Source organism: Labrus mixtus, chromosome 7, assembly GCF_963584025.1.
Source record: "Labrus mixtus chromosome 7, fLabMix1.1, whole genome shotgun sequence".
Taxonomy (NCBI): domain Eukaryota; kingdom Metazoa; phylum Chordata; class Actinopteri; order Labriformes; family Labridae; genus Labrus; species Labrus mixtus.
In genome coordinates, this window is record NC_083618.1 from 266,770 (window position 1) to 290,023 (window position 23,254).

At 38.2% G+C, this 23,254-nt stretch overlaps 2 protein-coding genes across 4 annotated transcripts; one reads left to right on the plus strand and one right to left on the minus strand.

Annotated features, from left to right (window-relative positions):
* Nucleotides 1–8,527: 8,527 nt before the first annotated feature.
* LOC132977372 (RNA-binding protein 5-like) lies at nt 8,528–17,307 on the minus strand. 3 transcript variants are annotated; one of them, XM_061041900.1, is made up of 25 exons: nt 17,163–17,307; nt 15,941–15,993; nt 15,714–15,861; nt 15,452–15,595; nt 14,964–15,033; nt 14,515–14,588; nt 13,484–13,567; nt 13,310–13,370; nt 13,133–13,201; nt 12,891–13,051; nt 12,689–12,786; nt 12,280–12,367; nt 11,599–11,667; nt 11,441–11,501; nt 11,248–11,351; nt 11,010–11,139; nt 10,767–10,858; nt 10,462–10,653; nt 10,241–10,378; nt 10,065–10,139; nt 9,798–9,977; nt 9,526–9,600; nt 9,327–9,427; nt 9,122–9,251; nt 8,528–8,949 (listed from the first exon to the last, which is right to left on the minus strand). In XM_061041900.1, exons 2-25 carry the CDS (start codon nt 15,955–15,957, stop codon nt 8,824–8,826), a joined length of 2,487 nt encoding a protein of 828 aa, XP_060897883.1. In that variant the 5' UTR covers nt 15,958–15,993; nt 17,163–17,307; the 3' UTR covers nt 8,528–8,823. The 3 variants fall into 3 exon arrangements, with proteins under 3 accessions (XP_060897883.1, XP_060897882.1, XP_060897880.1); XM_061041899.1 differs by having other exon boundaries at nt 11,599–11,661; nt 15,452–15,622; XM_061041897.1 differs by having other exon boundaries at nt 15,452–15,622.
* A 566-nt stretch (nt 17,308–17,873) lies between these two features.
* On the plus strand, nt 17,874–22,972 carry emc3 (ER membrane protein complex subunit 3). Its single transcript, XM_061041901.1, has 9 exons — nt 17,874–18,115; nt 18,548–18,713; nt 18,803–18,860; nt 18,962–19,055; nt 20,223–20,327; nt 20,894–20,975; nt 21,098–21,177; nt 21,977–22,059; nt 22,148–22,972. The coding sequence occupies exons 2-9, from the start codon at nt 18,559–18,561 to the stop codon at nt 22,274–22,276; spliced, it is 786 nt and encodes a 261-aa protein (XP_060897884.1). The 5' UTR covers nt 17,874–18,115; nt 18,548–18,558; the 3' UTR covers nt 22,277–22,972.
* Nucleotides 22,973–23,254: the final 282 nt, after the last annotated feature.

The window sequence follows — 23,254 nt, forward strand, 5'->3', positions numbered from 1 at the left end:
TTTAATGTTTGGTTGTTTAAAGTTTTCGTTATTTGATCACATTTCATAATGACTAAGGGAAGAAATCACTTCTGAAAGTGACACTGCCCCCTAGTGGTGGAAAACACTAACAAGTGACCTCTACATAACATACAAGCTGATTATACATATAGTGTATGTTATATTTGAAGTCTTTTAATCCCCTAATTGAAATTGTATTTTGGAATATCACTTTTTGAATATTGATTCAAAGTGACAGTCAATAGGAAGACATCACAGAATACCCTGATGTCACTAGCTTACAACAAGAATGTCAGAAATTCTTCCAAGAAATGTAGGACTTGATACTCCAATCTGGACAAGGTCGTTGCAGAGCTACAGAATCAGGAGATTCAACCAGTAAAGTAGATATATGTTGTACTGTATCTTTGTGGCTTTGCACATCACTTTATAAACTATGGCTTTTTTTTCCAATTCTTCCAGGAAATAAAAGCGATGCAATGAATCAAACATACAGCAAAGAGTGATTGAAGGACATCTTCAAAAAACACTGAAGCAATGACAGCTTGTGAAATGTTCCAGCCATGAAGCCTTGGGGACAGGAACGTGAAGGCAGCCAAAGAGGCTCTGACAGAAATAATGAACTTGTCTGCTGGTGGAGGAGAGATGAGAGACAAGGATTCAGCATAACTCAGGGAGATTTTTCTCTATGAAGGTCGATGCTGAAGACCCAAGTGTATCTTACATAAGGACTGATTGATTGGACTCTTGCAAAGAGACTGGCAGTAGATCAGGAACGTAAATATAGAGCAGATTAACACCACAATAAAATCTGTTTGAAAATGACCCTGATAAATAAATCTCTTAAACGTAATCATATTTGGCCTCTTGAATCACCGTCTTAAACTTAAAATAACCTAAATTAAATTATATCCACGGCAGTATGTACTTCTATGGTAGTTGAACTGTAAAGGTTGTGGATGTAATGGATAAAACCACAAAACCAGAACAAATTCTAGCCTTGAGCACCAAGTCAGTATATGAGCTACCCTAAATATACTTACTCAGCTCTATTTAGCCCTGAGGCTATGCTACATCCTCAGCGATGGTTTTGTTGTTCTGTACAACAAAACCATTGCTGATACATCATCATCAGTCCAAGGTAAAATGAAACATTACTTATAGTAGAGGAACTTGGGCCCCTAAAAGTTGAGATACCCCTACCCGAGGTAGAACAAAGCACAACCATATTTTTTCATAACTTAAACATGTCTAGTTTATGAAACGGATGGTTGTATAAAAATATTTTACTGCAAAATAACTTTTTTGGGATGTTTTATGCATCTTACCAAAAAACGAAAATAGGTCAAATTAGGGCTTCTCTGAAAGGGACAGCTCTAGCCTTATCACATGTATCTCTGGGAATCAGAATTTCACAAAATTTGGAAAGGATGTTCACAGATAGTTATTAGTTTCAGTTATGCAAAGTATTTTATCAATACCATTTTAAATTTTTGAAATTTTCACACTTAAACACACGTAGTTTAGGCGGAAATTGAAAATTGAAACAAAAATTCAAAAGATATGTATATAAAAGTCTGTCATTTTTTAAGTGAGGACACCAAACATTAAAATATGTAATTTTTATCTTCTTTAGACTGTTATGTCAACAAAAAAGCAAGTTATTTGACTTTTCACTTGACCCTATGCTGTCACCAGCCCCTAACAGGAAACTAGTGCAGCCAGGATTTTAGGGCAACCTGGTACAATGCGACCCTATAGATTAGTATGTGGGAGGAGGTGGCCACAAACAATAGATTAGGACTTAACAACAAGACACAATATAATTGTATTCTGTAATATGTATATATATATACATAATTAAACATTTTAGAGTTATTCCTAATACATTTTGTCTCATATTTTCTATCTTACATATGATTTATATGATGACACTCAGAGTCAACCTGCTGCTTTCAACAATATAGTCACCTATGACATTGTTTCTATTTCATTCTAAAAAATTAAAGCATTGTCTTGCCATCAGTTGTGAAATATTAATGAACTAAAAAACAGTATTGATATATTTAACCTTGAGTTCTTAGCATTTAAATATACTTCATATAGTCTATTTGTATATCAGCCATACAGCCTGTTGTAGTTTTTTAAATGTATTTCAGTCATATAAAGATGGTCTGTAGTCACCATATCTCCTGTTTTTAAGACAAACCCTAGTTACTCCAGACGATACACTGGATGAAGGGATAGTTTTTATAATACCCTAAGTATGATAAAGTGTTAAAAAAAAGCTACAATAGCTATTTTTGTTGAATGATTTATCGGGCAACCAATGGAGCTGGGATACAAAACAATTCTTATGATGGCATAAATGTGTGTCAGGTGAATTAGGATAATAATCATGCAGACATGTTTATAAGAAACTTCTTTATATACTTATTTTACCTCATTATATATAATGACATTTGATTTTAATTGCTAATTACAAAGGATGATTTCCACTTTTAGACAAAATGACTGTGAACCTGAGAGCTTAACACCTTGCAACTAAAAACCTTTGTGTCACACTAAGCATCCCCTGGGAACAAAGTTTGACCTCTTATCTCTTCACTGATCTTGTCCTGTGCTTGTGTAAGTTGTGTTTACTGATGAAAAATCTCCTTCTGCCAAGTTTGAACCGTCAAATATATCCCTAACTCTGAACCTATCTTAAGGTCTTGTTTGCTTTTGTAAACCATTTAAAGATATCAGTCTAAGTTTAAGTGAGCTTCATAACCAACTAAAACAATCCTCCCAGGAGCTTTAAGAAAACAATTGCTGCAGAAAATAACCATCAACAAAGTCAACCAACCAAACAAAGATAACACAACCAAATCAAGACAACACAACCAAATCAAGACAACATAACCAAATTATTATTGATGATGATGGTAATGACGATGGTTTTGTTTGATAACCATGATTTTAAGATGGTTTCTATACTGATTGAGCTCCCAAGAACAGCTGTCAATGTTGTGCTTTGGCTCTGTGCACTGCATGTCAGCATTTGTGTCCGATCAGACTTAAAGCTGTTCATTTGCTCTTACTGACATCGTTTTCCTCCTCTCTAGATCCTCACTTTTGTTTTACTTACTCTCTAATGTACGTTGCTTTGGATAAAAGTGTCTGCTAAATAAATTGTAGAATTGTAGAAATACATTCAACACAATCAAATACAGCAAAATTAAGACAAGGCAACAAAAAGTAGACAATACTGACTCCATAACCACATGCAGCCAACACAACAAAATGCAAGGAAAAGGCATTACAGGCAATCCAGTCACAGACAATAGAACATAGCTAAATATATTTTTAAACAAATAAATTGTGTGTTTGGTTATATGTTGTCATTTGTCTTAGAATAGATGGTTGCATATGAATGTAGAATCTGAAGGGGTCTATTATCTTTGGAGGCAGGGCAATGTTAATCAGACGCTAAATGCTCATTAGACTAAAGCCAGTGGGTGTAAAATTGATTGTGATGCCTGCGTAAGGTTTTGCCATCTGCAGTCTATTCTATTGTATATATTTGATTGTGTTTTCTACATTTGGCAGTGTACCATTTAAAGTACAATATACAGTTTTGTGGTCTGTATTTGTTTTTGGTTTCTTGGATTGGGTTATGTTGTCTTGATTTAGTTATGGTGTCTTGATTTGGTTGTGGTGTCTTCATTTGGTTGTGATGTGTTGATATGGTTGTGATGTGTTGATTTGGTTGTGATGTCTTGGGTTGTGATGTCTTGATTTGGTTGTGGTGTCTTGATTTGGTTGTGATGTGTTGATTTTGTTGTGGTGTCTTGATTTGGTTGTGATGTCTTGATTTGGTTGTGGTGTCTTGATTTGGTTGTGATTGTCTTGATTTGGTTGTGGTGTCTTGATTTAGTTATGGTTATCTTGATTTGGTTGTGATGTGTTGATTTGGTTGTGGTGTATTGATTTAGTTGTGATGTGTTGATTTGGTTGTGATGTGTTGATTTGGTTGTGATGTATTGGGTTGTGGTTGTGGTGTCTTGATTTGGTTGTGAGGTCTTGTTTTGGTTGTGATGTCTTGATTTGGTTATGGTGTCTTGATTTGGTTGTGGTGTGTTGATTTGGTTGTGATGTCTTGATTTAGTTGTGGTGTCTTGATTTAGTTGTGGTTGTCTTGATTTGGTTGTGGTGTCTTGATTTAGTTATGGTTGTCTTGATTTGGTTGTGATATCTTGATTGTCTTGATTTGGTTGTGATGTGTTGATTTGGTTGTGGTGTCTTGATTTGGTTGTGGTGTCTTGATGTTGTTGTGGTGTCTTGATTTGGTTGTGATGTCTTGATCTGTGATGTGTTGATTTGGTTTTGATGTCTTGATTTGGTTGTGGTGTCTTGATTTGGTTGTGGTGTCTTGATTTAGTTGTGATGTCGTGATTTGGTTGTGATGTGTTGATTTGGTTGTGGTGTCTTGATTTAGTTGTGGTGTCTTGATTTGGTTGTTGTGTCTTGGGTTGTGATGTCTTGATTTGGTTGTGATGTCTTGATTTGGTTGTGATGTCTTGGGTTGTGATGTCTTGATTTGGTTATGGTGTCTTGATTTGGTTGTGGTGTCTTGATTTATTTGTGGTGTCTTGATTTAGTTGTGGTGTCTTGATTTAGTTATGGTTACGTTGATTTGGTTGTGGTGTTTTGATTTTGTTGTGGTGTCTTGATTTGGTTGTGATGTCTTGATTTGTTGATTTGGCTGTGATGTCTTGATTTGGTTGTGGTGTCTTGATTTAGTTGTGATGTCGTGATTTGGTTGTGATGTGTTGATTTGGTTGTGATGTCTTGATTTAATTGTGATGTCTTGATTTGGTTGTGGTGTCTTGGGTTGTGATGTCTTGATCTGGTTGTGATGTCTTGGGTTGTGGTGTCTTGATTTAGTTGTCATGTCTTGATTTGGTTGTGGTTGTCTTGATTTGGTTGTGGTGTCTTCATTTAGTTATGGTTATCTTGATTTGGTTGTGATGTCTTGATTTGGTTGTGGTGTCTTGATTTTGTTGTGGTGTCTTGATTTTGTTGTGATGTCTTGATTTGTGATGTCTTGATTTGTTGATTTGGTTGTGATGTCTTGATTTGGTTGTCATGTCTTGATTTGGTTGTGGTGTCTTGATTTAGTTGTGATGTCGTGATTTGGTTGTGATGTGTTGATTTGGTTGTGATGTCTTGATTTAGTTGTGGTGTCTTGATTTGGTTGTGATGTCTTGATTTGGTTGTGGTGTCTTGATTTGGTTGTGGTGTCTTGATTTGGTTGTGATGTCTTGATTTGGTTGTGATGTGTTGATTTGGTTGTGGTGTCTTGATTTGGTTGTGATGTCTTGATTTGGTTTTGATGTGTTGATTTGGTTGTGATGTATTGGGTTGTGATGTCTTGATTTGGTTGTGATGTCTTGATTTGGTAATGTTGTCTTGATTTGGTTGTGGTGTCTTGATTTGATTGTGATGTGTTGATTTGGTTGTGATGTCTTAATTTATTTGTGGTGTCTTGATTTAGTTGTGGTTGTCTTGATTTGGTTGTGGTGTCTTGATTTGGTTTTGATGTCTTGATTTGGTTGTGATGTCTTGATTTGATTGTGATGTGTTGATTTGGTTGTGATGTCTTAATTTATTTGTGGTGTCTTGATTTAGTTGTGGTTGTCTTGATTTGGTTGTGATGTCTTGATTTGGTTTTGATGTCTTGATTTGGTTGTGATGTGTTGATTTGTTTGTGATGTCTTAATTTATTTGTGGTGTCTTGATTTAGTTGTGGTTGTCTTGATTTGGTTGTGGTGTCTTGATTTAGTTATGGTTGTCTTGATTTGGTTGTGGTGTCTTGATTTAGTTATGGTTGTCTTGATTTGGTTGTGATGTCTTGATTTGGTTTTGATGTCTTGATTTGATTGTGATGTGTTGATTTGGTTGTGATGTCTTAATTTATTTGTGGTGTCTTGATTTAGTTGTGGTTGTCTTGATTTGGTTGTGGTGTCTTGATTTAGTTATGGTTGTCTTGATTTGGTTGTGGTGTCTTGATTTAGTTATGGTTGTCTTGATTTGGTTGTGATGTCTTGATTTGGTTTTGATGTCTTGATTTGGTTGTGATGTCTTGATTTGATTGTGGTGTCTTCATTTGGTTGTGGTGTCTTGATTTGGTTGTGGTGTCTTGATGTTGTTGTGGTGTCTTGATTTGGTTGTGGTGTCTTGATTTGGTTGTGATGTGTTGGGTTGTGATGTCTTGATTTGGTTGTGATGTCTTGATTTGGATATGGTGTGTTGATTTGGTTGTGATGTCTTGATTTGATTGTGGTGTCTTGATTTGGTTATGGTTGTCTTGAATTGGTTGTGATGTCTTGATTTGGTTTTGATGTCTTGATTTGGTTGTGATGTCTTGATTTGATTGTGGTGTCTTGATTTGGTTGTGGTGTCTTGATGTTGTTGTGGTGTCTTGATTTGGTTGTGGTGTCTTGATTTGGTTGTGATGTGTTGATTTGGTTTTGATGTCTTGGGTTGTGGTTGTGGAGTCTTGATTTGGTTGTGGTGTCTTGATTTGGTTGTGGTGTCTTGATTTAGTTATGGTGTCTTGATTTGGTTGTGATGTGTTGATTTAGTTATGGTGTCTTGATTTGATTGTGATGTTTAGATTTGGTTGTGGTGTCTTGATTTGGTTGTGGTGTCTTGATTTGGTTGTGGTGTCTTGATTTGGTTATGGTGTCTTGATTTGGTTGTGGTGTCTTGATTTGATTGTGATGTGTTGATTTGGTTGTGATGTCTTGATTTATTTGTGGTGTCTTGATTTAGTTGTGGTTGTCTTGATTTGGTTGTGGTGTCTTGATTTAGTTATGGTGTCTTGATTTGGTTGTGGTGTCTTGATTTGGTTGTGATGTCTTGATTTGGTTTTGATGTCTTGATTTGGTTGTGATGTCTTGATTTGGTTGTGGTGTCTTGATTTGGTTGTGATGTGTTGATTTGGTTGTGGTGTCTAAATAAGTGTATAAAGAAGTTTCTTATAAACATGTCTGCATGATTATTATCCTAATTCACCTGACACACATTTACGCCATCATAAGAATTGTTTTGTATCCCAGCTCCATTGGTTGCCTTATAAACCATTCAACAAAAATAGGTATTGAAGCTTTTTTTTAACACTTTATCATACTTTAAAAAAAACTACAACAGGCTGTATGGCCAATATACATAGACTATATGAAGTATATTTAATTTCTAAGAACTCAAGGTTATATATATCAATACTGTTTTTTAGTTCATTAATATTTCACAACTGATGGCAAGACAATTCTTGAATTTTTTAGAATGAAATAGAAACAATGTCATAGGTGACAATATTGTTGAAAGCAGCGGGTTGACTCTGAGTGTCATCATATAAATCATATGTAAGATAGAAAATATGAGACAAAATGTATTAGGAATAACTCTAAAATGTTTAATTATGTATATATATATACATATTACAGAATACAATTATATTGTGTCTTGTTGTTAAGTCCTAATCTATTGTTTGTGGCCATCTCCTCCCACATACTAATCTATAGGGTCGCATTGTACCAGGTTGCCCTAAAATCCTGGCTGCACTAGTTTCCTGTTAGGGGCTGGTGACAGCATAGGGTCAAGTGAAAAGTCAAATAACTTGCTTTTTTGTTGACATAACAGTCTAAAGAAGATAAAAATTACATATTTTAATGTTTGGTGTCCTCACTTAAAAAATGACAGACTTTGATATACATACCTTTTGAATTTTTGTTTCAATTTTCAATTTCCGCCTAAACTACGTGTGTTTAAGTGTGAAAATTTCAAAAATTGAAAATGGTATTGATAAAAACTTTGCATAATTGTTACCAATAACTATCTTGAACATACTGTCCCAATTTGGTGAAATTCTGATTCTGATTCCCAGAGATACATGTGATAAGGCTAGAGCTGTCCCTTTCAGAGAAGCCCTAATTTGACCTATTTTCGTTTTTTGGTAAGATGCATAAAACATCCAAAAAAAGTTATTTTGCGGTAAAATATTTTTATACAACCATCCGTTTCATAAACTAGACATGTTTAAGTTATGAAAAAATATGGTTGTGCTTTGTTCTACCTCGGGTAGGGGTATCTTGAAAACTAACGCCTTTTTTGGGGGTTTGTTCCTCTACTATTAAGAACATTTCAATTAAATCTATACTTCCAAAGAAATATCAAGTCCTGAAATGATAAAGTCATGGACCTCTATAAAAAAAAAAAAACACCCACTGTTAGGAAACATAGAAGAAAGAGATCTGATCACCTTGATCCTAATGTATTGATCCAAGACTTTATTTAAGCCAATCGCACATCCTCATATCATTTAAAGTCATGAAATCATGAGAAAGTCATAAAGCATGGTTTATGGCTTTGTCACCTTTGTCAAATCCTAACCCTATGTTAACACTCATCTCTCAGCAACTTTGTTACTAGTATTTGTTTCATCTAAAATAATTGAAAAAAAGAAAAAGGCAGGCCAGTGTATTTTGTGAGCACAGATTTAATTTTCACTTTGTTTCTTTTGTTTTTCACAGAAACAAAACCTCAGCTGGTCCACATTATTTATATACAAAAACTGTACAAGATTTACATCTTCATTCAACTGAGAACAGATGATAAAATGTCCAGCAAAAAGATCAAAACCAATTATATACGTCCAAAAAGATTGACATTTCAGTTTTTAAGTCTGCACAGAAACAAATAACTTTTTTTTTCATAGATCATATTTCCCTCAAAAAATATCTCCTTTGTCAGCACAATTTCTTATCTCTCTCGTGTTCACTCTATCTCAGTGAAGCGTGCAAACATGGCCTTACGAACAGCATCCTTGTAGGTGTCGGATGCTGACAGTTCATATGAGCTTCCTTTAATACCCAGGCCGGTGCCCTTAGTCCTTAATGAAGCCTGTTGGGAGCAGAAGACACTTATTAGAGGAGACAGATTGCAGGCAGGTAGCCCTCCAGTATTGTGCTAATTGCTTTGTTAGTGCAGAGGATCACAGTGACATGCATATCCCATCTGTTAGGAGCTAGCACATATTTGAGTTAATGTAATAAGAATTGATGTCACTCCTCACCGCGATGGGAGTGGTGATGCCCTGCTGGTGGCGCCCCAGACCTTTGCCCTCCTGCCAGCCCATTGCTTGCAACATTTTGTTGCCGATATTATCACTTGTAAGGCCGTCTTTGGTGGGCTGCTCGTAGTTTCTGTTGAATGACAGGAGATGTTAGGAGATACAGACTCAAACAGACTTCAGATTGTTTTTGAAGAAAAAGACTTACACTGTTGGGGTTAGTGGTTTGTAACATTTCTTTTTAGGTGCGGACGGTTCAGGAATACCGTACTTTTCCCTTCTTTCTGCAGCTCTGTCTCTGTACTTCAGCTGTTCAAATGACCATGAAATTGTTTGTTTTTTTGAATTTGGCCTCATTACATAAATCATTGCTGAAAAAACATGTACAAAGTTCTTGAGACAAATACCTCAGTTTCCGTCCTCTCCAACTCCTCGAGCTCAGCTTCTGTGAGTTGGGATCTTCTCTGGATCTCCAAGTTTTGCTAAATTCAATCAAAAACTCAAAATAAAAAATTTTGAGCTAACCAAATAAATATATTCACGTGTGTATGCAAGGCTGCATAAGACCCATTATGCCCTTTCCATTTTGTATTGAAGCTTTTATTATTGAACAGATGGCCACACCGGGCATTTCCATGACTACTTGCAGATTAAACTCCTGCTGTTTCATCGTCCTCACCTTGTGGAGGTCAGAGAGCTGCTGGTGACGCAGCAGAGTCTCTTTGGTGGGGAACTGCCGACGACACAGCAGACAAACCATCTTCTTCCAGTCTGTTATTTTTCCATCCTCATCCTCTGCTCTATCTGAACTGCTCTCCTCTGTCACACTGTCTCCATTGTGAGCAGCAAAGCCACCACTCTGTGACATGAAAACAAAAAGCTGACAGGTTAGAGTTTAACTTTTTTTTTGATGTCACAGTGAGAAATATGACAAGCAAAAACAAACCTTAGCGAAACTCTCCTGCTCCACCATCTTGAATTGTTCAGTCATGAGGGGTGGCATCTCAAAGCCTCCCATTTGCTAAATAAGAAACAAAACATCTAATCAACAAATAGTACATATAAACTTTAATGTCAGAACAGTACAGTCTAATAATACATAGAGAAGTGACTTCTGAATACCTTCTTCTCAAACACCAGGAAACCTGCATCAGCAGCTGCAGACTCTTTCCTCTCCTCCTCTCTGGATGGTCCACTGCCTTTGTAACTCTCTTTTTGCTTATTGAAGCTTTTTGCCCAGCGCTCCATGTCCTTAGCAATCTGAAATGGTATTAACTATTTCTACAATTATCTTTAAAACAACAAGGTATCACAAAAAACAAAAGACTGAACAAAGCCATTACCTGCTGTGCAGACTTGCTTTTTGGCTTGTCTTTTTTCTCTTTGCACTCCTTACTGTTTGGAGTGACTGTGGTTGAAGAACTAGCTGCTATGTTAGCTTGTTCTGCGCTCGAGTCTGATTGAGTTGCGGGGATGTAAGTCTGCTTCTCACTGTCCCAGTAGAGGTACTGCTGAGTCTCCGAGTTGTAGTAGTACTGTTTAAATGAGCAAATGACAAAATGTGTAGAAAGGATCAAATAAATCAAACAACAATGCACAAAGTCTAAGGGTGAATAATGTACATATAGCAAGGCTTCAGGGTACATACTTGACTATTAGGATCATAGTACAGGTGGGTCTGTGGATCGTAATAGTAACCTGAAGACTCGTCATACTGGTATGTGGAGGTGTCAGGGGCTACTACATGAAGAGGCACATAGGAGACAAAACAGGATTTCTAAAATCACATAAAACTGATTTCAGGTTTATCTGATCCGTTACCCCAGGAAGAACAGCTAATGGGGATCCTAACAAATAAACAAAAGGCATTTCTATAGCTCACTTATCTCACCTGCTGTGTTAGCAGTCGGGAAAGCACTGATTGTGGCCGCTGAACTGGAAGCGGCTGATGTCACCAAAGAAGAAGTGAAAACCCTGGCAGCCTGCTGTGCTGCATGAACAGGCGTCACTGCTGGATGAGACTGATAGTAGGCAGGGGGAGAAGAATGTCTTTATTAGCTTTTGCATCCATCACACAACACCTCTTAAATCTAAATGAATAGTTGTTTTTTTTCACTCAGACCGTGTACCTGTATGGCAGGATGGCTGATAATAACAGGTTGATACGTTTGTGCCGTCTGGGAGATGACCACGCCTGTCCCCACAGGGATCAGTGTCTTCATTCCTGGAGCAGCTGAAGAGAAGTGGTAATGTGAAAATAAGTCATCTTAGCCTTGGTAGTAGAAACAACACAACATAAGAGTGTCTGACACCTCATATTACCTCCAAGTAATCCATCTCCAATGACTGGAGCTTCAGGCTGCTGCCGCCACACTTGATGATTCTGTCCACATGCATCAAGAAGTGTTCAAGTCAACTATCCATCAAGTCTTTCTCCATAAAGCTGTTGTTTCAATGAAGTAGACTTTTTGTGAACTTACCTGTGTTTGCTGCGTGTAGCCCTCTTGGTGGGGAACATAGTCAGACGTGGAACCTGATCCTCTCTGTAACTTCATGAATACACATGGATGAAAACACCAATTAGACATCCAAAGTTGTAAGTGCATCAGATGCAATATCTTATCAATAACTGTGTTAACCAGGGGCGCTGGTGGCGCAGTGGTTAGTGTGCGCCCCATGTATGGAGGCTTCGCTCCTCCAAGCGGGGGTCCGGGTTCGAGTCCCACCTGTGGCTCCTTTCCTGCATGTCATTCCCCACGCTCTGTCCCTGATTTCCAACTCTATCCACTGTCCTATCTCTCAAATAAAAGCACAACAAGCCCAAAAATAAATCTTTAAAAAAAAAAAAAAAACCTGTGTCAACCCAGATAACTGGGAATCGACAGCCCATTTCCTCTGGCTCTGGCTCCAACATAAAACATCCGACAGACAAAACAATCTACAATGACAAGTCACTTCTACCCTCTTGCCAAGCTGGATATGGAGGATAGCCAAATACAGCAAGTACCACTGAAGAAATAGTGCTGACAGATATATCTACATACTAGTATTCTTTGCCTTTTATAAAAATAAAACACATTTTAGTTCAGGGAACTGAAAAATGCAGCATACGCAAGCAACTCCAAACAAAAAACTCCAAAACATGTGTACATCCCGGGTACCTGACTGCATGACCACTGAGCAGCAGCAATGGCGGTACTGGCCACAGACAGGGTGTTCGCTCTGATCCCATCAGGCTGGGCGGAGTCTCTGTAGAGGACAAAGAGGGATCGGTTAAACCTTCATTTTGCAGCTCAAGAAGAATGAAAATGATGATTGACTTTACCTGTGTTTGCATTTAAACACTGAACCTGTGTGCTGCTTCTACTAAGTAAACTTCATGGAAATATGCGTATGAGGGTACATTTTAGAATGAGTGAATCAGTTTTATTTGGATTCTATTGTGTTACAAAAAACAGAATAAAAATATCAACAGAATGCTAAGTGAGATTAAACTTCCCACATGGTGTTGCTCACACATTATAGAGTTTATATGTGCTGAATCCAACAGTATGGCTTGTGATGACTCACTTCCTAGCGCTCTTGGCATAATCCACACCAATTGTTTTTCCGTCCAGTTTTAGAGGTGGCTGAAGGCTCTGGAGAATCCTGAGCAACTGAGAAGCCTCCTTCACAAGAAAGAGCAGATACAAGATTGTCACACATTTATTCATATCCAACCAAAACAAAGACAAACAATAACGGCGACATATTGCCTCCAGAAATAACGTACCAAGGGGGATGAGAGCTGAACAAAGGCAAAGCCTCTATTCTGTCCTGTTTGCTTGTCTTTGATGAGGCGGATGTTTCCCACTGACAGGTTTGCGTAGGGGTCCAATATGCTCAAAATTCCATCAACAGTAGAAAGAGGACCGATGTTCCTTAAAATCATTGCTGTAAACAAAGATATTATGACTTTATGTTTCACAATTCTACTTGAGGAAGTAATAATGAATATGTGGAGAAAGCGCTCACTGTCTCCGCTGTAATCTCCCGGATGTTGAGCGTCAGCATTAAAACCGCTCTGTCCCAGGAACTCTCCATCTTTACGCAGCCAAGACAAAGTAAGTTAAAATATAGATAACAATAAGGAGAGGCAAGCCAGTCACAGATGAAGACAGAAATGTTTTGTATTATGCATTTACGACTTACCAATTTTGGCTGCTCCACACCTGAAACACTTTAACCTCTTCCGGAAATTGTAGAGGCCACACTGAGACAACAAGAACAAAACTTGACACTAAGAGAATGATTTCAAAATGCTTTGGTCTGTAGCTCTGCAAATGGCGAGTTGCTTATCTTAGTTAGATATGTTGCTGTACTTACTGCGTTGCAGAGCCAGTTTTCAAACTTCTGTCTCCTGTTGCTGTAGTGCAACGCAATGCTTTTCCCTTGGATCACCAACTTATCCTGTGAAAATTAAGAAGCCACCAATTATTCCAAATCCTGAGACATTAAAGCCAAAGATGCAGGTGAGGTCCTGCTGCTACCCCACCCCATGAGCGAGAGCAGAGTGGCTACGCTTTTACACTCGCTGCTTAGGTAGAGTCTCTCAGGGACTAAAAAAGGAACAGAGATAGAAGGAGAGGTTCAGATAGAGAGAGAGGGAGATGAAGGTCTGTGTATGAGTGAATGAGTTCTCAACAACTGTACGTCTAAGTGTTTGGGATCGGAGTGCTTCCAGCTCATCCATATCTCTCACTCCAGATGAGAAATAACCAAGTGACTGAGCTGGAGCAGAATGTGCAGTGAACGGGAAGAAAAGAAAAAAAATCAAGACTAACCATTATGTCTCAAATCAAGAATGAGTTCAAGACTATGTGTCTACTGCAAAATTATCTTAGTTTATATTAATAACATCGCAAAAGAAAGAAAATATTTCATTGCATTCCCATGAGCAAAACCCTTTAAATAGTAATTCTATACTGAATACACAACAGTTCACTCTGAGTGACGAGCCTGCTGTAAACCTAAAAACATTAGTCTATGAATGACTCTGTCAAGTATGTGATATCAAAGATATCAGTTTTGTATGACCAAGGTTGTGAGTCCTTGAACTTACCATCAACAGTATTTACCTCAATGTATAACTGTACTGTATTCTCATTGTTCTCCTCTTCTTTTTTTCCCCTTATTTCTATCTGTAACTTCTAAAAGCCTCCCGTGCATTTTGCTATTAACACTAAGAGCAGTGCATCAGGGCATGGTTTAATGTTACAGCACCAATGGTACTGTATGTAAATCAAAATAAATATACTGCATATATTGTCCAACTCCCATTGATCACACTCATGTATCGCTTCAATGGGGCTCTTATGTCCTATAATAAAGCTAAACTTGGTGATTGTTGAGGCAACCTGATTGGTCTCCATCCATCGGGTAGAATCTTGCAAGTGATAAAACTCCACGAAGGCGAAACCTCGGCTTATACCTAGAGACAGCATTCAAATATAGACGGGAGGCGTGTTAGTTAGAATGCTTTGGTGTAACATTCAGACTCACAATGGGCTCCAGTTCATGTTAATAATGTGGATGTGGTTGGGAAGGCTGCTTACAGGGTCAGGGGGATGATAGTAGATTTAATTTACTTAAACATTGAATGTCTGTACAAAAATGGAACATACTGTATATTTACATCCTTACCTGACCATATCATCCAAAACCAGACTGGAAATCTCTCCCATGATCCACTGACTGACTATTGCAATATGAGGCTTTACTTACTCAGGGATAGCATTAGGGCAGGTAAAGTGTGTTATAAGACAGAGTGTGAGGGTGAGACACTCTTCAAATCAGCAACACTTACCTGTGCTTTTCTTCATCAAGCGAATGTCCACAGGCTGGGGCCCCTGCAGCAGTTCAAGGGCTGAGCGGATCTGGAAAGTGAAGGCAGAGGGTCCAACTGAATATGACTATCATCATATCATCAAAAATCGTAAAGCAAATGCAATCAGATTCAAAATCATCAAGCCAACACGATGATCAATCTTAAAAGGTGCTTCTTTCTGATAGTCAGGTTAAATAGAAACAGAGGACACTAACGTTAAAGTATCCCAATAATACAGATCCATCAACAAATGAACCCAGTGCAGTGCTGAAGTTGCCTCTGATTTGTTCAATTTACTCTTTCATCTTTTCTGTTCATAAATGATGCCAGGTGTGATTTGCTTCCATTACAGGTCAGTTTGACCCTCTCCACCTGTGATACAACAGCATGGAAACTATCCCTATTGGGCAACACTAGGTGTGGCTGTGCTTTGGAAAGCACAATAAAAGTGAAAGTTGCTGGCTTACATCTTCCTCTGTGACATGAAGAGAGAGTCCCCTCAGCATTATAGTCTTGCTCTCCTCCTCCTGCTCCATATTGTTGTCCTGATCTGGATAATCTGCGTCATATTCATCATCAGAGCGGTCACTATTTCGCCGTTTTCTTCCCCTCTGTTGCAGAAAAACAGAATCGGCATGCTGTTGATGTAAAGTTTTAGTGCACATTATGTGTATGTCTTTGTAGGTTTGGCAGCAACGTAGGCATTTTCAGGTCCTCCTATTTTCTCACCTCTGGGCTATCCCAGCGCTCTCTTTCCCTCTCATCACTCCAACGTCGATCACATCTCTCCATATCTCTACCTCGTCTCTGATGCCATTCTGGATCATCTCTCCTCCTATCTGAAACATATCTTCCACTACGTTCATCCCGACTGGGTCTGAAAATAATATATACCAGAGTGAGATACTATTGCACTGAATGTGTACCACATCTACTTTCTATTATGTTGGGCTTACCTTTTATCAGGTCCCATGGTTTGTGCAGAGGACAAGAGATTGATAAGGAAACTCTAGAAAAAAATCGAAAGATCTTTAGTTTGTTTGATGTCTGCCAGTAAAAACAACACATTGTTTGTTAGCTATCAACTGCAAGACTTGAGCTTATGCTGGGTTTGTTTTTCTTCCAGCGTTTCCCCTACCATTATATTAGCCCCCCCCCCCTTTTTAAAGATTTTTTAAAGATTTATTTAAGGGCTTTTTGTGCCTTTATTGTAGGGATAGGATAGTGGATAGAGTCGGAAATCAGGGAAAGAAGTCATTTAAGGATACCTTTTTGATAGAAAAGTACAGCTGTCATTAAAAGTAACCCATGAACATCAAGATTCCTTCAAGTGTTTGTGTTGGCATGTTTTTCCATTAAATGCTGCCTTATACACCATGAAAATGCTTGAAAACCCTGGCTTTTTACTGCGTTTTGGTTTAGGTTCATTTTACTCGTGAGTGATTGTCTACAGAAACTTTGAATTTACTGTCTATGCAAAACAGGAGAAAGGGCTAAAAAACAAACATGAAAACAGTATGTGATAGTTCGATGGCGTTAAAAGTGGTACCTGAATGCTTGGACACCACAAAAATTCAAATGTGTATGATGCTTTTTTATGAGGTTGGACAATCACAGTCACGTTTTAACTACATGAAGTCCACACAGCTCACTTTTTCATTTGATTTGTCAAAAAATGAGAAATTTGGGGATGAGGAGTTGATGCTGGCTACTGTAGACCAGGTGAGAATCACTAACCCAAATGTTGCCATGCATTGGGGAGATAGAAAGGGAAAATAAATTATTTTCATTCTTGATAATATGTGCATTACTAACGCTTCCTGCCACCCCAGCAGAAGTCACGGTAGCCCGGTTCAGCCACCCCAGTCTGGCTACACCACTGGACTCTTTCCTATAACAACGCCAGCGTAAAAAGTGGCGCCCTGAACGCTTGGACGCTGCTTTTCCCGCTGGGTTTTGGTCATAAGTTTTGGCTAATATGCATTTGCAAAGTGACGTTATTTAGCATTTTGGACTTGCCATGGATGTATTGTAAAAGTGGGTGTAGCAATTGAAGCTACTCGCGCGACCTAAGTTAGCATTCACTTTTGGAAATATTCCGGGTCAAGTAGTGTAACCCTAAAAAAAACGACTTTACGTTGGCTATAAAAAATAATCGTGTTTATTCATGCTACATACCGTAAAATTCCCGTTTCTAAGCGCAGTTCATAGCAGACAATAAAGGGTTTGTATAAACCGGTCGGTCAGGAGCATCGACTGTAAATATTAGGTCAGGAGCATGGTCAGAGAGAAGAGTCTTCTTCTCTATTAAAGGACTGTTAGGAATGAGACTCATTACGCTTTACCGCCACCTACAGGTGAAGGTTGGAATGGCAGGATACACAGTGTGGTCTGGTTGAAAAATATCCGACACACTAAACAAACGACTACAATGGAGGAAAGGCACTATACAATGTCAAATTACAGAACAACGTGTTTGTTCTTACCAGAGAAAACGTCTATTTGACTACTTTACTATGAATCATATGTATTGCAGTTTGATAAACAGTCGTGAAAATGTATGAGTCAGCACAACTTATAACTATACATTATTATACAAGACCTGCTTGTTAGAATGAATACACAGTTTTAAAAAGTCTGAACTGTTATAATGGGAGACATTTAAATCCATATGATTTTTCCCGATTCTCATCACAGAAGTAGTAGGCTACTCATGTCCTAAACGTTGCCCTCAATCTTCTCAAGCACCATTCATTATCAAGTAGATGGGGTTTCACCCTTAGTCTACAGTATCACCATTGGGTTTTGGTTTTACCATAGAGTTTCACGGTTCTCACTGCTTGTTTTGAGCAGGCAGTTCGCTCCATCACCGCGGGGTGGCGCTACAGTTCCAGTGTGTTGCGGATGACAGCTGCAGAAGCACGAATCAGCTCTCATCCGCGGAGCCAACAACGGAGCGATGGCGAATGTTGATGCGAGCTGTTAATAGTGTCTGATTAATTGAACTAGTTACATCACGTATCGTATGATAAACGTATCTGCTGCTGGGAAAACAACGCAAGTAGAAGTCGCTGCGCCAAGACGACTCACCTGCTCCTATCGACTGTGACCCGGCTGCTAACAGGAAGAAGGTAGCCTGCTGGCTAACGTTAGCGAAAGATTAGCGTCATTTGTGTGAATCATTTCTAGTTTCATACACCTTCGCTACTGTTTTATATGAGAAATACCGTTTCAATCGTGTGTAGTGACTGTTTTATTGGGTTTTTAAAGTTTGTTCGCTAGCTTGTACGCTACGGTTACCTTAGCTTAACTTACCAATGCTGGTTAGCTAGCTAGTATGTATTGACAGCACATCCCTCTGTGGGTCCCAGGTCATTCCTTGCTACCGCTGGCTACACATACATTTTCATGGACATTTGCCAACTGGTTATAGGAAGCAGGCCTCATATTAGATGGAGCATAACTCTAATACTCGAGATGAACCAAAGCTGTTAAGAATTACCTGCTGGTTTGCTGAAGTATGCCCTTCATGCGCTTTCTGTCTTTCTGACTCTTCTGTTTAGCGACCAGCTTAATGGCCGAGCCGGAGCTTCTGCTGGACTCCAATATTCGACTTTGGGTGGTGCTGCCCATCGTCTTCATCACTTTTCTTGTTGGGGTGATTCGACATTATGTCTCAATTCTTCTTCAAAGTGACAAGAAGTTGACGTTAGAACAGGTTTCTGACAGGTATGTTGTGTCATCCTCAATTAGGAGCTGAATCATATTTCAAAAACCTCTTGAAATTAAGTTGCATTTATGTGTTTCTTCAATTCCAGCCAGGTTCTTATTCGGAGCAGAATTCTCAGAGAGAATGGAAAATATATCCCTAAACAGGTAGGCTTTTTTTATTTTTTAAATAAGTCTTACAAAATAAAGGAAATACAGACTCAACTGGAGACTCCACAACAGTTTGACTGCTAATCTCTTTGTTTCAGTCATTTTTGATGAGGAAGTTTTACTTCAATAACCAAGATGATGGATTCTTCAAGAAAACCAAAAGAAAGGTTGTTCCACCCTCCCCAATGACAGGTACATATTTTACTTATTTACCAGTATCCAGGATACAATGATGCAATCTTAAATATTTTAATCCAGTGTGTGCCCTTATGAGTGCATATCTGCCCAATTAAATTCAAAATGCCAATGTGATGATACATTCAATTAGAGCTGGGTGATATGACCTCAAATCAATATCATGATTAATGGAACATTTTACGTAGATTACAATTAATGAACAATTATTATTCTTTTTTGCCCTCACTGAACTACAGTGACATAGTCTCTACTGTAAATATGTTCAACTTTTAAAGCTGGGATATGTTTTCTAATGAATGAGAGTGCATATGTGATTAACTATTTTGTGGTCATTTATTGAATATTTCGAACTGAAATCAAAGCATCGCTTGAAATGAAAACGACCTATTTTAGTTTTAAAGTAGAAATTAACTTCTCTAAAATGGTAGAAAATAAATAACGTGGGATGGCTGAGTCATCGCCTCTCAACCAGAAGGTTGAGGGTTCGATCCCCAGCAACATGTTTGATGTGTCCTTGGGCAAGACACCTAACCCCGCGTTGCTCCCGCTGCTTCAGTGGCGGTGTATGAATGGATTAGTGTTGTACTTACTCTCTGATGTACGTCGTTTTGGATAAAAGCATCTGCTAAGTGAATTGTACAATTTGCATTTCTTGCAAAAAAAATTTCCGTAGTGTTTACATTTGACTTCTATTTGTTCGGTGTCGTCTTTCCTAAAGACAAAATGTGTCCAAGCGATGGAGATTGCTTCCATGTCGCGGATTGGACGTGTCATCACATGCCCTGAAAATAATAAAAATAATCGACAAGGGCAAGTTGACGTAGGTTAGAGGTTCTGAATGTTGGTTTCGATTAATTTCCAATTAATTTTCCAGCCCTACAATCAATAATGGAAGTAATATCAATCAGAGTCAATTTGTTTCCATTGTAGCTTCATTCATTTGGCTAACCCAAAACACAAGAGTAACAGAAATTCAGGGCCTTTCAAGTCTTTTCTTTCTTTATTTTTACTGGTATTTTTTCTTCCAAAGGAATTATATAAATCATGTTTAACATTTACATTTGTATAGAGAAGCAAACTGACTGTGACATCCTTATCAATTGAAAACAAAGGAGTTTCTTTCACTGAGTGTATCTTACCGAACACTGTATCGTTCCACAGATCCCAGCATGCTGACAGACATGATGAAAGGAAATGTCACCAACGTGCTCCCCATGATCCTCATCGGTGGCTGGATCAACTGGACCTTTTCAGGATTTGTAACAAGTAATGACAAATATAATGACCCATGTAGATTGTGTCAATATTGGTCAAAGCCCAAAAACCACTGACTCAACTATTTACTGAGAGGACAAGGAAGAAAGCCAGGAGTATCCTAGCAGATTATCTCATCCTCTCTTCTGCCAGTTTGAGCCTCTGAGCTCAGGGAGGTGCTATATAGTCCCTCTGGCAACTAAAAATGTCTTTAAGAAGTAATTCATCCCAAGTGAAATAAACATTCTTAACCTTACAGAATAACTGATGAGATCTATCCATTACATTAACTGTTTTTACTGTTTTAATGTGTACTGTACATTTAGCTGCTCTGCTTGTCTGTGTCATTGACTGTCTGAATGTTTTTATTTCACTGTGTGCACCTGGAGAGCCTTAGGGAAATTTCCACATTTGGGCAACAAAGATGCATTCTATTATATTTTATTATATGTGGCAGAGGTTGCTTGTTGTAGAGAATGTGGCATACACAAAACAACTATTATTATGAGTTACTAACAGATAAGATAACATTTGCACAGGAGTTCTACATTGATTTTTTTCTGTTCTCTTTCACACAGCTAAGGTCCCTTTCCCCCTCACTCTGCGCTTCAAGCCCATGCTGCAACAAGGAATAGAGCTGCTCTCACTTGATGCTTCCTGGTAAATGAATAAAAACCACGTCTGTCGAGAGAGAATGCATAAATCTTTTTTTTTAATCAAAGCTACTGTGCTAGCTTCTTCTAATTTGTTCTCTTTGTGTTCTTGTGCATGTTATCTTTCAGGGTTAGCTCAGCGTCATGGTATTTCCTAAACGTGTTCGGACTACGGAGCATGTACTCACTAATTCTAGGACAAGACAATGGTAATGAGCTAATTTTGTTTGAGTTTTTTTTTGTAATAGTAACTTTTGTTTGTAACTTGAAAATGTCATGTGTTTTTGTTTATTCTAAGTGGGTTCAATAGTTAAAGCAAATCTGTTATACATGAGTTTGTAATCATTAAACTGAGCTCTACAGTACTGAACAGGTAAGTGTTATAAAAATATTGATATCTTAGTTTATAATTCTATGTTTGGGGATACTGGTTAGATTCTTTAAAAAATAATGAATTATTGGTTTTTGACAGTGGTTCATTTTGTGTTGTGTTTAAACTCTTAACTGCTATGTGACGGTGCTGTAAGCTATCCTAAGCCATTGGACTCCTCTACTTGAACAACACTAACCCTAACATAAACTGACACAGAAGGAGTTAAGATTATATCACTTTTATAAACACAGAGGTCACATGCCTCTGAAACAAGCAGTCATAAAGTGTGATGTGCAACTTTTTAATATATCAGGATATATTTAAGCTAACCCCTGTGTTATATGTATTGTATTACCAGATTCTCCCTAATACAGAGACCTAGAAACAAAGCTATTTTATCATCAACATTATTCTATGATCAGGAATTTAAACATAAAATTCAATTTCTATTGTGCACAATTTGACATGCTATATCATGACTATAAGATTTAGCTGTACATGAATTATTGCCTGTGTTTAAAAAAAATCCTGTTTAGTCTTCAGGTCTGAGTTAGCACTGACTGTGGTACATTCGGGGTGCACCATCTCTTAGTGACTGCTTTGCATTCAGATGATCATTTGGCAATCCCCTACAGGTGCAGATCAGTCGAGGATTATGCAAGAACAGATGAGTGGTGCTGCCATGGCCATGCCTGCTGACACAAACAAAGCCTTTAAGGTATATGCTGTAAACATACTGTAGCACAACTCATTACGGTGGTTGGACTTTGCTTGGATGTTCATGTGATATCTGTCCTTGTTTTCAGGCTGAGTGGGAGGCACTGGAGCTGACTGACCATCAGTGGGCGCTGGAGAGTGTAGAGGAGGAGCTGATGAGCAGAGAGCTGGACTTTGATGGCATGTTTAGCAAGGAGCTGCCAAGCGGTATCTTCTGATGCCCTGCTTACTTCTACCTGGAGCCTTCAATTTGAATTGTGTTCATGGCAGGGATTTGATTCAGTCTAAGCAACAGAGATGGGACAAATCCCTTTATGTTATGCAAAGTTTACATTCCCTTATTTGTGGTCCTTGTTCTTTCATACAAAATTCCTTTCCATTCCTATCCATGAAATATTTAAAATGATTTAAAGTACACTGGTTATGTGCTGACTATTGCATACTAGTAAACATTGCTTTTGTTATTTAACTTTAAGGAAAGTGAAATGTTTCGGAGAAATGTGGCAGGTTTTTGATTATTCAATTGCATTAGAAGCTTGAAACTGTTACCATCAACATGCCATTAGGTAATAAAATGTAAACTATAGTGCTTCTTTTCTCATGTCATGCAAAGCTAGAATATCTGCCCTAATTTTCATGTTTAGAAACAAGGAAGTAATGTAATTTTATAGGTCAGAGTTATGGTAGTTACATTTAATTTTAACAGTATTTACTGACTCCCCTGTTAGATCATATTAGGTTGATGAAGTGTTCTGTGACAGCTACATTCTGTTGGAAGCAGACCCAGAACTAATGAGTTGTTGGCAGAGAAAATGATTGTGTTTGAAATATTTTGTTTTTGAAGTTTTTAGGCGGTTTATTTTCTAATGTAACTCTCCTGTGTTTTGTACTACATTAAACTTGTTTTGACAAAATACCTGGTGTTATGTGTTTTCGTGAACAGTCGAAACATTCTATGAACGCAGTATGTTATTCTTATTACATTTCGCAATGATTAGGAGATTTGTTGATGCTCTGAGGTTATTTAAGAGTAACGCTGGCTATTTTGGTGGCTTGCTGGTCCAGAACAATCTGCCCTTCAGCATGTTGCTGTTTGGTCACCGATAAATTTGTCAATCATACCGGGGAGCTACAGTCAACAAGCCCTGACCGTAAAGGAAGAACAGCTCCCTGATGCTCGTGAACGCGCGGCTCTT

Coding starts and splice junctions, on each gene's coding strand:
- LOC132977372 (XM_061041897.1), bottom strand. Junction 15,623..15,713: donor AGCGCTGGGATAGCCCAGAG/GTGAGAAAATAG, acceptor TTACATCAACAG/CATGCCGATTCTGTTTTTCT. Junction 9,252..9,326: donor AAACCACTAACCCCAACAGT/GTAAGTCTTTTT, acceptor GTCATTCAACAG/AAACTACGAGCAGCCCACCA.
- emc3 (XM_061041901.1), top strand. CDS start 18,559: ATGGCCGAGCCGGAGCTTCTGCTGGACTCCAATATTCGACTTTGGGTG. Junction 19,056..20,222: donor TCCACCCTCCCCAATGACAG/GTACATATTTTA, acceptor ATCGTTCCACAG/ATCCCAGCATGCTGACAGAC. Junction 21,178..21,976: donor AATTCTAGGACAAGACAATG/GTAATGAGCTAA, acceptor AATCCCCTACAG/GTGCAGATCAGTCGAGGATT.